We start from the raw sequence: 14598 nt of genomic DNA, 5'->3' as shown, positions 1-14598 counted from the left end.
TTTAAGCACAAATAAGCTTTCAGCCGGGTATCACACTGTTTATACGCTGCACAGACTTGGAGTGACATAAGGCAAAATGTTGGGAATAAAGCAGGGCTTAAAAGTTTCAAAACACATTTCCAAAGCAGTGAAAGATGTAATTCTATTTTAGTGTTGCATTACAATTGACTTTAAACCAGATTTGTCATCAAAGACCATGCTCGTACTTTACCAGATAAGTTCCTTAGCATAATACTTCCTTTGTAAGCATAACCGTGACTTCAAGCATCCCCTGCGGAACACATCAGTTAACTTTGAGTTTTGTAGATCCACCTTCTAAACAACAGACTGTCAAGAGTAAGATGCTGGTTTACACAGTGGATTTTCAGGATGCAGGCATCTGCCTCATCAGAAGTGCAAACTATACTGCAAGCAGCCGGCAGATTCACAGCTATTAGGTCTGCATAAAGATTAACTTTATAATGCCTCTGTGCTAAAAAAATAGCAGTTTTTTCAGTGACAGTTTCTGCAAACTACATCTAGACTACTCGGTTAAACTATTTGGTTTTTCTGCTTTTAGTGGATTTTGCCTTACTAGATGACGAATTCACTGTAGTGGTCTTGATCTTGACAGCCCAGGTGAAAAAGTATTTACAGTAAAAAAAAGAAGAAATCTTATGAAGGTATCATATCAAAACACAGTAACCAAGTTAGAGAATAACTCTGCATAAACATTTGAGAGCATTAACAAGCCATTCCAGAGAAAGCCTGAGCACAGTATTTCAATGCAATAAATTTTAAAATTCAGACTTCTGTAGGAAGTTTAATATTCCCATATTAATATGTGACTAAGAATAAGTTCTGGAGTTTTAAAAATAAAACTGCATTCATGTGAATGAAAACCAAAATCCAAGATCAAGACATGAGTTATCTATTATATCAAAATACTGAATCTACCTACCATCAAATAGACGTTGATAAGTATCTTCAACGCATAGCTGTAGCTGAAGAAAAATTGTGCGTACAATTCAGATTTCCACAAATAACGGAGGCAGCAACCTCCAGAAGGTTTTGCTGCAGCACAAGTTGGTTAAAACTGTAATGCAGACAAACATGTTTTCTCTATATGAAAAGATCATCACTCTTTCCACCGTTTTTATACCCTTAACTTTTTTTCCATTGATGTTCTTAACCATACTGTGAAAAATACAAAGAAATAAAAGCAATCCATCATTATGAGAATTAAAAATCATTCTTATTTTAATATGAGATGGGTGATTTGCAGAATACTCATTTTTCATTTTAAGGTAGAATTCCATAAATTTGGCAGTATCTAGTAACTTTCAAAGTACTGAATTAAGAACAATTCCATCTACCTCACAATAAATACTGTTAAAGTAGTTTTTATGAACAGGGTTTTATGCTGCTTTGATAAATACATCATAAAAATCATAACACAATCTGTAATTTTTACTGAAGTCTCCTTTCCATTTTCTCTCCAGCCCCACAAAACAGAGAACCTGCTCCCCACCAACACCTCCAGCTATTCATCTCACATCATTCCTGGCCAATTTCTTACTGGGAAAGCTGAGGACAAGGAGGAAAATAAAAAAGGAGGGATGGCAGCTTCAAAGACATGTCTTTTATTTTACAAATAAAAGCTGGACAATATCTAGAAAATGTTTTAAACAATTCTTCTGCTCCCAAAAATATATACGACAAAAAAAGAAAAAAATTTAAAAATCACTGAGCTAAAACTAGCAAATACAGTGCATCTGTGATACAATCAGGCTAATAAGAAAAGTTCAAGACATAATGTCCAAAGAGGCAAAAAAATAAGATACTTTCTCAAAGATGTTTCCAATTTTGTTCTGAATCTGAGTGAGCAAATCAAGGCTACTAATACACACTGTCTGGGCACATTATTCCTTACTACACACAGCATTTTGCAATTTATTTCAAAGCCTCTATTATAAACAAAAAAATACTGCTTTTGTTAACCCACGCCGTCCTGGTAAAATAAAGGCTTATATTACACAATCAAAGTCACGGTTACAATATGTTAAGTATATAAAAAAATATTATACACACATGCACACATACGACAGTAAGTATTTAAATCTTACATATGCATCAAATTTATGTTTCATTTTAAAACCAAGTGTTAACATTAACTGGTGAATAAAGTTACTTATAGCCTCCCAAAAAGTCTGAAACGGTTCTAATTCTCTTAAACACTGAAATGATAAGAAGCAATTAATGTAAGCGCAATCAAACCCTCACAACTCTCACAGTTCATTCTCCTCACGCAACACCTAGATTCAATCCTAGCAACACCGGTGTTCAAAAGCATCACTTCGACTGCAGTCCACAACTAGCTGTGATATCCAAATGACATATTTTGCCCCAAATATAAAAGAACCATAATTGCCCTTAATTTGCCTTACATAAAACCCACCAGGGAGCTTTGAAGGCATGTAAAGCAAGGCAGACATGATTTAAGATTTGCAAAGGAATCCCCAGACTAACACTTCTGTGACAGCCAATTACAGGAAAAAACACGAGCCCAACAAGCAGCCTGCTACTAGACCTTCGGATAGGTAAAGTTTCTTACAATGAGTTACAGATTCACAAGTATAGGAAGACAAGGAGAAAAAGGAAAACAGAAGGAATCCAGCCACCCAGCAAATATGAAGCAGACCCAAGCTCGTGATACAATCCAAAGATGTAAATTATTGTAAATCATCACTGTTGTTCAGCATTTCACACAGCTACTTGTGCCAATTTTGCTCACTTTTCCACAGACACAATAATGAAGTAGGGAGAGAGAAGGGGAGGAAAAAAAAAGAAAAAGAAAAAAAAAAAAGGGAGGGGGAAGAAGAGTGGGGGGAACCTGAACCGAGAGTACAAATAAAGTTCTGCTGTCCATATGCTTAACTGTACAGAAGTTTGGGCTCTTACAGCATTTTGTACTCTCTCCAAATCCTCATGAGTCACAAAAATTAAAAAGCTATATCCTTCTGGATGCCAGGAAGGGCCTTAGCACGGGCCTTTTGTCAAAATATATTTGGGAAAAAAAAAAAAAAAGGAAAAAAAAAAAGGAAAAAAAAAGGGGGAGAGAGAAAGCAACAGCCTAAGTGTAGGCAGTCCTACTTGGAGTCCTCTGATGTCACGGCCACATGACTCGCTCGCTCCAGTAACAGTGCTTGCAAAAAAAAAAAGGAGTTTTAAAGCTTTTGCTTTTTTGGATTGTGTGAATGCTTCATTCGCCTCACAAACAACCACAGAACCACAAGTGCGGTGCAAACTTTCTCCAGGAGGACAGCAAAGAAGCCTCTGGTTTTTAAATGGTTAATCTCCGCAGGTCACTACCAGCCACTGAGACCAACAGAGTCAGTAAGTGCTCTCTAACCACAGTCTATGCAGTAATAGTAGGTCCTTCAAATATTTGCTCATTCTCTTTTTTTTTTGTTTCGTTTCCTTGCTTTTCACATGTTACCAGTGCTACACAAATTTTTGACAGGGAAAAAACCAACTATAGAGTCTATGCAATCCAGGAGCAGTGTAAAACTAAAGCAAGGCTTGGCTATGGTTTGTGTTTTCAGTCTGAGGATCCAAGAAGCATTTACACCAGAAGGCGAAAGCTCTGCGTGAACCGAGAGGGACTATGGCATCAAACAGCCTGTTCAGCTCAGTGACACCATGTCAGCAAAACTTCTTCTGGGGTAAGTACTGCAATATCGGAGCTGCTGTTTGCTGTTGTCGGGAGTTTTCTTACTTTGAACGATGCTGGTTATAGTTACCTAGGCAAAAACTTGCGGAATGGGATGTCAGGGTGTTAAAATTCCGTATCTGGTCGGGGGGGGGGGGTGTCACCGTAAATAGCTCCTGCGGATCTCTGAACAAATCTGTTTGCTGACAAGCCCAGCAAAATCAAGTCAGTGGCTTAATCCTCAGCGTCCGTCAGCAGGTGTGCTCAGCTGTCACCTGCGTCAAGGTGTAGCTACTCAGAGCTGGAAGAGTCTGATGGGATCTAGTATAATGTGTAGTATTATTTTCGGGAAAAAGACAAAGTATTTAGTGAGTTAATCAAGAACAGCACAGAATACCTTATGAAGAGCTCTGGTATAAAGGGTAGCACAGCTTTAGATGTATCCACCATGACTAGTTAACGAAAGATACTGCGAGAGACTTAAATTATATGAGTTAAGATTGCTTATTCTCTAAACCTGATGGAAGTGTGTAGCGTGTAGCATACAGCAGCCTATCATACCATAACTGCCCTATCATTGTTCCAGACATCTTATTTTTAAGCACATATCTCAGATGAAGTTATCAGTGTAAATCTGCAGTTCTCCAGTCTTTTGTTGCCCTCATTCCACAGCAAAGCATGTTTGAGAATATATTCATTTGTAACAGCAAATTCTTCTCATTACACTTATTATGAACTAGGCAAAACATTCATGCATAAAAATACTAAGCTATGAAGTCAAAAATACATGATTTAACATGCTAATTAATTTAAGCTTTAATTGAAATTGGGATTTAAAAAACTGTAGAAGAGCACTGCCAAATATTTACTTCAATATTCTGAACTGTAAAGATAGATTCCTTTAAGAAATCATACATGTATGTAGAGGAAATTATTTATATGCACTACATATATACATGCCCATAAAAATCATAAATAAGCTATAAAACTGCACCTCTGTCATTGCTTACTTTGAAAAACTTCTTCCTCTCAGAGACAGTCTTAAAATTAGTACAGAGCACCTCACCCAAAATTTTAATTAAAACTGAATATGACTTTAAATGATGTATCTGCAAGTGAAATAAAGTTATATTTTAAAGCGTGTTGCAAAAGGCTGTATTCTAGTCACCCTTGATGAGCAGTAAGAAGTATAGTTAAAATTTTTTTCAAAGCATCTTTTACTGAGACAGATCAGAAAAACTAACTGAAAATTCTGAAAGATCAAGGAAAAAAAAATCTGAAAACTTACAAGATTTTCTTAATGGTGTCCATCATGCTGAAACTATCTTGGCACTGTAGCTAAACCTATTTCTTTTCCTCCCCTGCCCCCCTCCTAAGAAAAACAACAATGCTAGAACCATTTTCAGTACATACACCCCGACTGTTGTAATGAACTGGTGACTGGAGTTCCTTTTACCCCTCCTACTTCACACGCTTCGACTGGTTCCCAGTTGAGCACACGAAAGGAAGAATAGCTTCTACCAGGAGAGAGACCAATTTAATTTATGACCTATAGATAGCAGAAGAGATAACGTAACCTGCGGCTGGTCAGGTAGCTGGAATGCATTGAATGCCAAGCTGAAAAGCTACCGCAGAACTGGTAAGCAGCTTTTCCACTGAAACTGCTGTCTTCGTGAGGCGCAGCAGAAGCGTAGCCAGACCACATTATCCCAGTGTTTACAACAGGAAATACAGTTTACATGTATAGGGACTTTCTTTTGCTTTTACTTCCAAAAGAGATTAGAAGAAATCTAGTTGGCTAAAATTATCAAAACACTGAGTGCTGACTGCTTAATTCATCCACTTTTGATCGTTCCCAAAGCGAGTGAGAAGTACTGGAACGTGAACAATACTTTTCCCCAAACTTCACTAAATAGAGTTGGGTACACAAATTTCACGTTGGACACAAACAAGGGATGCGAGGAACTGCTGAATCTTATCAGCTCTGTCGATATGTAAGCAATATATCTTAAGCTGAAAACACAGCTAAAAAAAGCCACCTTTATATAAAGGAGACAGAGCATATTTGCAAAAGAACAAAAGCCAGAAGACCCAAGTTACTCCTGACTTTGCCGGGTCCTACCAATGGTGCAGCGGCATGTCAGAACACACGATCTGCTCTGCCTTTCTGTACTGTCTGGGTCTCCTTCTGCTCCCACCTCCACCTTGCTCCTTTCGGGACCGTTGAATTTAATTGTTTCTCTTTGGGGGAAGGAAAACAGCGCTATGACAATTAACTCACATGGCTGCTGATCTATGTCATTAACCATATTTCTGAAAATTCTTATTTCATTTATTTTTGCATCTGTGTTTTTGACGTTGTATGAAAGGGAAAACAGGAACAGTGAAGAGGAAGAACCCTTTCCTAATTAATGTAAACATCCATATTCCTCTACAATTTAGTAGATCTGAATTAACTAGATACTATATTTCATATCCAAAGTGTTTCTATCTTATGCTAGTTATACAGGGGTTTTGACTGCATCATGCCTATGTAAACCTTCTTGAGCTTGTAAGTGCATTCATTTCAACCAGCAAAGGATGTTATATTCACATCCATATCTTCTGAAGAAAAAAAAAATGCTCAAAATAAACACCATGCAAAAAAACAGTGTATGTATTAGAAAATTTGGTAAACATTGTTTAAACAAAGTATGTCAGAGAATGAAATACTTTCGAAATGCCTCCCACAACAGTTATAATTTACCAAAAAAAAGTTTTCAAATGTGTTCCGTGCATCTTCATAGAAGGATTTCACCAAAGAAAGTAAATCAGATCAAAATGTGGCTGATAGTTTAAACAATTATTTCTCATGTAACTTCTGGAAACTGATCCCAATAGACAGGGATGATAAACGTAAAGGAAGTCTTCACGTTAACAACAAAAAATTTACCCTGCTTATGTTAAAATACTCCTCAGTATCTCCTCATTTATTCTTCAAAAAACAAAACTTCTTTAGATTTCAATTCTCAACTGCTTTGCTATTTGTTAAGGAATCTTGGTTTTTTTATTTTAATTGAGATACTGATAAGAGAGAACCAGATCCGTTTTGATTATCTATCTACACAAAGCAGAATTTTTCCGTGTGTTCCAGCTCTGTTTAACATATTCTTATTATTATGAATGCTAAGCAAAATCTCAGAAATCACTACCCTTTGCATAATATATAACTCAAAATACTAGGACTTTAAAAAAAACAACACTGGAAACTATGCAAGACTGATTATTCTCACGTGCATTAAGAAACCTGCAAGCTTCTCACTAAGGCTTTGGGTAGAGGAAACCCCTAAACCATGCAGAATTGCACTAAACCGCTTATAGGATTCTTAGGCAGCAAAATGCACTGATCTGGTTAATTATCTGTCTCAAATGAACTATTAATAGCCAATATTGTTTAAATCAACTACATGGATGTAAAATTCGCTGAGATCGAAATGTTCCAGTTTGTTAGAACAACATCAAAATATCTGATGGTTAAATAAACTGGGGAGAGGAAAAAAAAAATCCCCTAACTCATTAGGGGCACTAAGATTTTATCAAACATACAGGATTAATCTCTATTGAATAGAACCATTCACAAATCAGAAGTTGCTCCACTTCAATACTTTCATGCAGTGCTAATCAATTACAACCTTTTCTAGTTATTCGAAATCCATGTGCTTTTAATTTTATTCACTGGTGGTCTAAAATATAATATTCAGGCCAAGCTAAGTCATTCTGTATTGCAACTTTGCTTTTTTTCAATAAATATTCATCTAGAGGTTTTCTTAGAGAGAACTGCTCATATGAAGACTGTGGTAATATTTTTATACTGTACCTCCTTGTTGAAGCAAAAGGTTAGGGGTTACCTAAATACCTCAACTGTATATACAAAAAAAGGAAAAGGTAAGTATTCACATGAAAAATCCAAAGGGACTATATTATTTATTTTTGCATTTCCTATGATTAATGATGCACCAGTGCATACTTGAAAACTGAAGTCAAAATAGGGTAACACCTCAAATTCCTTTACAAACTGTACAAATATCAAACTTCCATGCTGTATTAACTACTCTACCAGAAATATTTAAAGGCTCTGCCACCCCACATTAAGAGCATAACAATAATACTGAAATTCCTCTCAAGCAGTGTGATTTCTTGGTCACGGTCAGACTAATATTAATCTTCAAATTGTACCTGTACTTTTATTTTTCCCCGACTGCTTTCCAGAACACAGTTCTACTTTTGATGAATAACAAGCAGCTCAGAGCAGTCCTAAGTAAACAATGCACATCAAATAGTGTATCCATTTCAGTAGAAAGAGGAAGATAAAGCAGTAAATACTCCTTGCAAGAGATGCTAACTGTGTGGTGCAGGCAGGTCGAAAGAGCAAACAGAAGGCAGACTAAACTCTGCGTCTCAGGACGTGTCAGACCCCGTGGCACGCACCCATCGATGGGCAGCATTAACAACAACCAAGAAGAAAACCTTTCTAAAACTCTAAGTTAACACAAGAGGCTGAAAACACAAGCAAAAATTGGCATTCCTATGCACGAGTCCGGTGGAAATTAAAGCAGAGAGGGAAGGGAGGAACGACGCCGTGCTTGCCAGGCTGCGAAGGTGCTGAGCAGCCGCATTTCTGCCGCTCGGCTGCGGCGGGAGCCAGCGGCAGCTGTCAGGGCTGGGTACCGCCTGAAAATCAGACCATGTGGATGTTTTCCTCTACGTACCTCATAAAAATCAACATTGTGTGTTGCAGGTGATGGAGCTGGTTCTGAAAACTCACTAAATACACTCCATTAATAAGAATTACAATAAATTGCCATGTTTAACATACCCTAGAGTATATAATATTTTAATTAAGGCAGCCTCAAGATAAATAGTGAGTTTAAGATGGTAAAACCTGAAGCATTTTCAGGTCTTAACTTCGGCACCGAGAGAATCCAGGTTTCATACAACCGGTTAAGAAACTGCCACATGAAAATATTCCACTGCTATTTTAAATACAAAAAAAGTTAATTTGTCTAAAAGTAATAAATACAACATTTATTCTGATAAGTGACCTCAAAAATAAACTAGTAAACTGCACACTGTTTTCCTTGTAACTTTTGCCAGACTTCTGAATTAACCACAGATATTCATCCAGAGATAACAGACACCCACAAAATGCAGAAACTTTACCTCCTCCACCCCACAAGAAACTACTCTTATTGATAAAATGAGGTTTTACTCATGTTATATACAATAGCTTTAATTTCTATCGCATACGTTTATTTCAAACTGGTTTCTAAAGTCTTACGGGGAACAGACTAAGGAGGTCCATCTTCTGCTCTCAGGTGTTTTTGTTTTTAAGTTAATAAAGCTTAAATCTAAGAGCACGTTTCCTTACATAAACATGCTCTCTTCTACAAATAAATATGAGACCTGCCACTTAACGTACCGAAAAGCGCACCCTAAAGAGGGTATTTTAAAGATGAGCACAGAGACAAAAGAAACCCCGGTTACTATATCGTAAAACAGTTAAACACTTCCAATTACAAAGAAAAAAAAATCCATTATTCATCCGTTTCCTGTACATATTTTTTATTCTGCTAGTTAGCATACTGTGTACTGTTTGAGCCTTCCTCATGTAGCTCTAAGTTTCCTATTTCATGTATGAACTTGCCCCAGGAGGGAAAAAACCATAGGTTTTCTACTGAATCACTTTAACTGCTGAAGTCATTTTCATCAGAGCAATTAAATTATTCTGCGCAACCTACTCCTTATTAAAGATTTCGATAAATAAAAATTAGTTTCAGCACAGAAAAAGATAAAAGGGGAAAAGGCTACATTTTCCTTTAAATACACATGGTGCTTTAGAAAGTCTTTTCATATTTGCTGTATCCTTAACAGTTTTCTTTAAGAATATTTTTTTCATCTCTAATAAACTACCTCTATTTATACAGCAAAGGCTAAAAACTGTTTATTCTGCTGTCTGTCTCTTTTAAAAATGCCACATTCATTAAGGTCAGGCAGTTCTGGAATTAACAATAGTTATAACTTGTTATAGCTAAAAACCCCGTGGCAAAAGTATTATGGCAGGAATTCATTCAAACATGGTTACGATATTTCTGATAGACACTAGCTTCTTTCACATATTTCATCAGAATTGCTAGCGTTTCATAATGAGTTCAAATTTATTATCATCCATTTTCTTGAATAAGGAAAGTTAAAAGCCTATGACCTTACATACATTTATGTTCCCCAGAATTTATTTGAACCGTAAGTGTGCCAAACCATTGTTTACTTATCCCTCATGGTCAGATATCTTACATCTAAATCCACTCTGTGGTTTATTAAAACAGAGAGACAGAGCCACTGCCAGTTACATAATATTTTATTGTGCAGAGGAAAAGGACCCAGCCTTGATCACAAGGAAAATTCACTGCAACACTAGGAAGCTGTGTTTGTGTCTGTATGCACGGATATGCACATCCACCAACCACCCCACGCTGGCTGCAGCTCTTCTGAAAGAGGGGCTGGTACAACAAGTCAGAGCAGGGTGACATTGCAAGTCAATATTAATTGTTGAACTGAATTTCTTCATCAAACACATAATATATATGACCCTACACAGGGAAGCAAAAGCGAGGGTTGTTTTGGGTGGTTTTTTTTGAAGAAAAACATAGACAAATAATTATGCCTAAGTACGTTCACTTCCAGAGAGTGTTAATCTCCAAAAATATCTGTAATTCGTTCAGATACAAATCAGAAAAGACACAGTTAAAAAAGCATGATATTTTAATGTATCTGTGTGTGGTATTAGAACAGGGTATTCTTTCTTTTAAGAAATGTTAATGAGATGTGTGTGTGCAAACATGCACGTGTATGCAGTGCAAACCTCTAATTCCTATTAATCCATGCTTCCAAAATTTTGAAATTCTTCAAGTAAAAAAAAAAAAACAAACAGTGATAGCATAAATTTAGCCAACATCTGTATTGGTACAGTATTTTCTACCCTAACGCTGAAGCTGTAAAAGTGAATGTGCTATCGCAGCAGTAGAAATACCCAAACTCTTCACATATCTCTACTTACTCTGCTAACATGCAACGCAGGAACTTGTGGCAAGGGTCTTGTCTCAATATTTGTAAAGAAGAATGTCTATTAACGCAACTGTAGTGTTCTACATAAATTGCAAGCGTACTGCTAGTAGTGAAATTTTACAATACTTGGCAATATTGCTGGGGAAGTAGATGTTTGGGAGTAAGTCTCTCGGTATCTTCTTGCTTCTTCCCATAGTGCCGTGAAGAGAGAAACTGCTTTTGTGGACGTTAGACTGGGCAGTCTTAACTCACCTCAACTTTCAAAGTGAAACCATACATTTCACTCAAAGTAGCTTTATTTGTAGGTCGGCTGCTGTTTTTGACACAGTGCTATATATTTCTTCTGAAAGTGATCAAAAAAAATAAGGCACACCGTATTTACATTGAAAGAATTCTGATATGAAATGCAGAGTTGTTCTGCCAAGAATTGATATTACTTCACAATGTTATTTTTCTGTTAATACTATAATGCATCAATAACTTAGTATAAACACCAACCTGCACGCAGAATCAACAAGAGTAATTTCACACAGATTAAACAGTTAGGATTCCACGGAACTTAAAAAGCATTTTAAGACATGACCAACAAAAAAACCCTAATTCCGAAGATTGTGTCAGAAATTGCTATTTCAGTTTATCACGTCTCAAAAAGCCTCTGAGGTGAGCCATAACACTGAACTGCTGTAGCACCTAAGCCATTGCTGCATTTTCTGTATAAATTCCACAAGCAACTGCTTTCATTCAAATGCAACATCTATGCAACCGAAAGTCCTCCACCTTTAAGTAGAAAACTTTTAGGAGAAAAAAAAAACACCCTGCCATGTTTGCTCTTTAACACTGAAGGGACGCATGTGGTCTAACTTTGTGACAACAAAGCGTTTGATGAATTAATGTTACTAGCTATTGTATAATACTCCAGCACAGGAGCAGCTCTGTCATAGAGTAGTTAAAGCCTGCACTGTATTTATTTCCTAACACAATCCGCAAAACTTGTTTCCTCTAAGTAAAGACCACCAGTGTAAATTCACGTTAAGACAGTTCATCATCTGCATTTTTCCAATCAGTGGTATCAAAGTTTCACTCCGCTGTGTTTGGTTATTTGTGGAATAACCAAGCCATAACAATGACTGGTTTATTTAAAACTGACAGGACCAGAAAGCAGCAACTATTTACTTAGGCGGCGTACCTTAGTATACACCAGTAAAAATGTTCTCTTTTCCCAGAAGGATTTTCTGCATAAAGGGCATTCACTTTGCTTCCTTCCCACCCCTCTTACATCCAACTCTGTACATTCAAAACTAAGTGCTATATTTTTCTTGCTATTCAGTATATTTTTATTTCCCCCTTCCTGATTAAAAGGCATAAACAGAAACACTAAAACAAATTCAGAGGGCACACTCTTTATGCTGACATTTTATTAAAAGAAATCAACGTTTAGAAAAAGTCCAGGCATTTGTGGATAATAAAATAACACCATCTAGGTATCAAAAAAAATTTTAATTCAGCATCAAATTGGAAGAAATACATCTTCCACAGCACAAATCACTTTCATACTGGAGCAAGGACAGTTTCATTCTAATGCAACACTGTGTATAGCATATGCAAACACTAGAACAACTTTTAATTTTTCAGTGTTTCATGAAGAGGACCTAAAATCATGCTCTGTTATTCTGTATAGCAATTAATTCAGTCATGACCTCGCAATAATTTGGAATTCTAAGCCCATTAAAGTAACATTTTAATATTCCCTTTAACAGCAAAAGCAAAATCTTAATTACAGCTGAGCCTTCTAAATGCATATCAATACATCTTAAAATAAATGAAGACTTGAATTTGTCCAGATAAATTGGAATAATACTCATTAGGTATAAAACAAAGGCTTGAAAGAACATCATTTTGCTACTTTAAATTATACTATTAATTTACTAACTAGTTTCAAGGCACATGTGTAGTGCACATGTGTAAAATCTACTTGATGCAGCCAGCTTACATCTACACACACACGAGCTGGAATGTTCCAATTCTGATCAAAGATGTATGTAGCCGGATGTGCGGTTAATTCACTGATCAAATTTTCGCAACTGAGAAACATCTTGAAACACACAGTCCTAGTTACCAGCAGTGTGTGCTTTTTGCTTTATCATCAGAATTACTCTTCACCATTTCACATTTTAGGACGTACCTTAAAAATAATATAACCTCTTTTTCACGGTTTAAAAAAAACATAAAAATGGAAGAAAGAAAGAAAAAGATAAAAAGGCACTGGTTTTCAGTTCCAGTATTCTTCAGGGGCACAGTAAGACTGAGTGAAATACATTTAAAATACCCATACAATCTGAACTCTAATCTTGGTAACATGTTCTTACAGTAAGCTTGTGCTCCATAAAACCTATATAAAAATGTCAGAGGCATAGATGCATAGCACATGCACGCAATGTACGACACAAATCTGCCCTGTAACAATAATATACAGTAGCTCCTCAACGTGCATGAAAGATTTTAAAATGCACTAAATCTATAAAAATAGTCTCCTGTCAGACTTCAGCACTGTCTACTGAATCAACCAGATGTATTGAATAAATACTACTTAATGGCCACTAAATTTTATCAGCTATGTATAAAGCTAAAAGAATTTGAAGTCTTCCACCATCACATTTAATAATCTTACTGAACTGGCTAGATATAGTAAATATACATAATATAATGGCTATTCCACTTGATCAGATATGCATAAAATAAGAATAATCTAAACAAACTAATAAAGATACTGAGATGGGCAACAATTTTACTAGCCTCAACACTGATTTAAAAGACATCTCTTTTTCTTCTTTACATACCTGGTTGTTATCAATTACTGGTGTCTCTTCACCCCTTCTTGTTGCAAAACTTCTTTTAAAACTTACAGCACACACAGCACAACATTTGAGACCTATATACATAAAAATACTTTTTTCAGTAGCCCAGAAAATCTGAAGGTTTTTTTAGGCTGACGATATCTTCACATAGAAACACAGAACGTCTGCAGACAGTAAGAAGCCTTTAGTAAGCCTTTTTGCTGCACCATAATAATCTGATCCAGAAATTCAAGGGTACCTTAAACAACGGGCTACCTGTTCTAGCCATGCTTAGGAATGTGGCCAAATCATTTTTATTGATTTAACCTTTATAGGAATGCTACATATCCTCAGAGCAAAACATTTCTAATGCATTTATAATATGATATACCTCTGAGAAGTTATGAAAGAAAAAAAACTTATGACAGATAGGCTAGTCCCCCTCCACTATTATGTTTTTTTCTGATTTAGTGATCGATAGGCATTTGAGTGTTAGAATATTTTCTGAGTTTGCATGTGTCTGTATTCATAGGACGAAGCCAGAAACTGTAACACTTACAGACAAGACTAATATCTGACCTGTCTTTGTTTAAGGAGTAGAACTGGTGAACTGATAGCCAAGACTCTAAATACTCCTTTCATTCTAGAGTTACACATCAATCATGTTACCTGCAAACATATCAAGTTAAAACTTCCAGAATTTACAGTCCTTTTTGAATAAACTGAGCAGCATGCTAGTTATGTTCAGAGAGCTTACAGAAGGTGGTTTGTGTATCTCACCAGAATTCTTAAAGCAGTACTTCTCAAATTCCCTTTTCATCAGAAATCCATTTCATATGTATTTCAAATCAGTATTTCTTGATGTCTGATTCAGATTGTATTATTTTGAAGCTCAGGTTTGAAAAAATAGTGTATTTTAGTATTTGTTGTTCTTTGGAATGTTACAAACCACACTTGAGCATTACCAGCAGT

At 36.2% G+C, this 14598-nt stretch overlaps 2 protein-coding genes across 7 annotated transcripts in view; one reads left to right on the top strand and one right to left on the bottom strand.

The window, feature by feature from the left end:
* Positions 1 to 14598, bottom strand: part of SUPT3H (SPT3 homolog, SAGA and STAGA complex component) — a 286392-nt gene that overhangs the window by 238977 nt on the left and 32817 nt on the right. The window lies entirely within an intron of this gene.
* Positions 3632 to 14598, top strand: part of RUNX2 (RUNX family transcription factor 2) — a 153958-nt gene continuing 142991 nt past the window's right edge. The window contains exon 1 of the mRNA XM_075414976.1: positions 3632 to 3704. Coding sequence (XP_075271091.1) covers positions 3647 to 3704 — 58 coding nt within the window. The 5' untranslated portion in view covers positions 3632 to 3646. The remainder of the gene's footprint in view (positions 3705 to 14598) is intronic.

This window comes from Opisthocomus hoazin, chromosome 2 (assembly GCF_030867145.1).
Source record: "Opisthocomus hoazin isolate bOpiHoa1 chromosome 2, bOpiHoa1.hap1, whole genome shotgun sequence".
NCBI classification, from domain to species: Eukaryota; Metazoa; Chordata; class Aves; order Opisthocomiformes; family Opisthocomidae; genus Opisthocomus; species Opisthocomus hoazin.
Note: the sequence above shows the minus strand (reverse complement) of the source record. Positions and strands in the feature narration are given on the sequence as shown.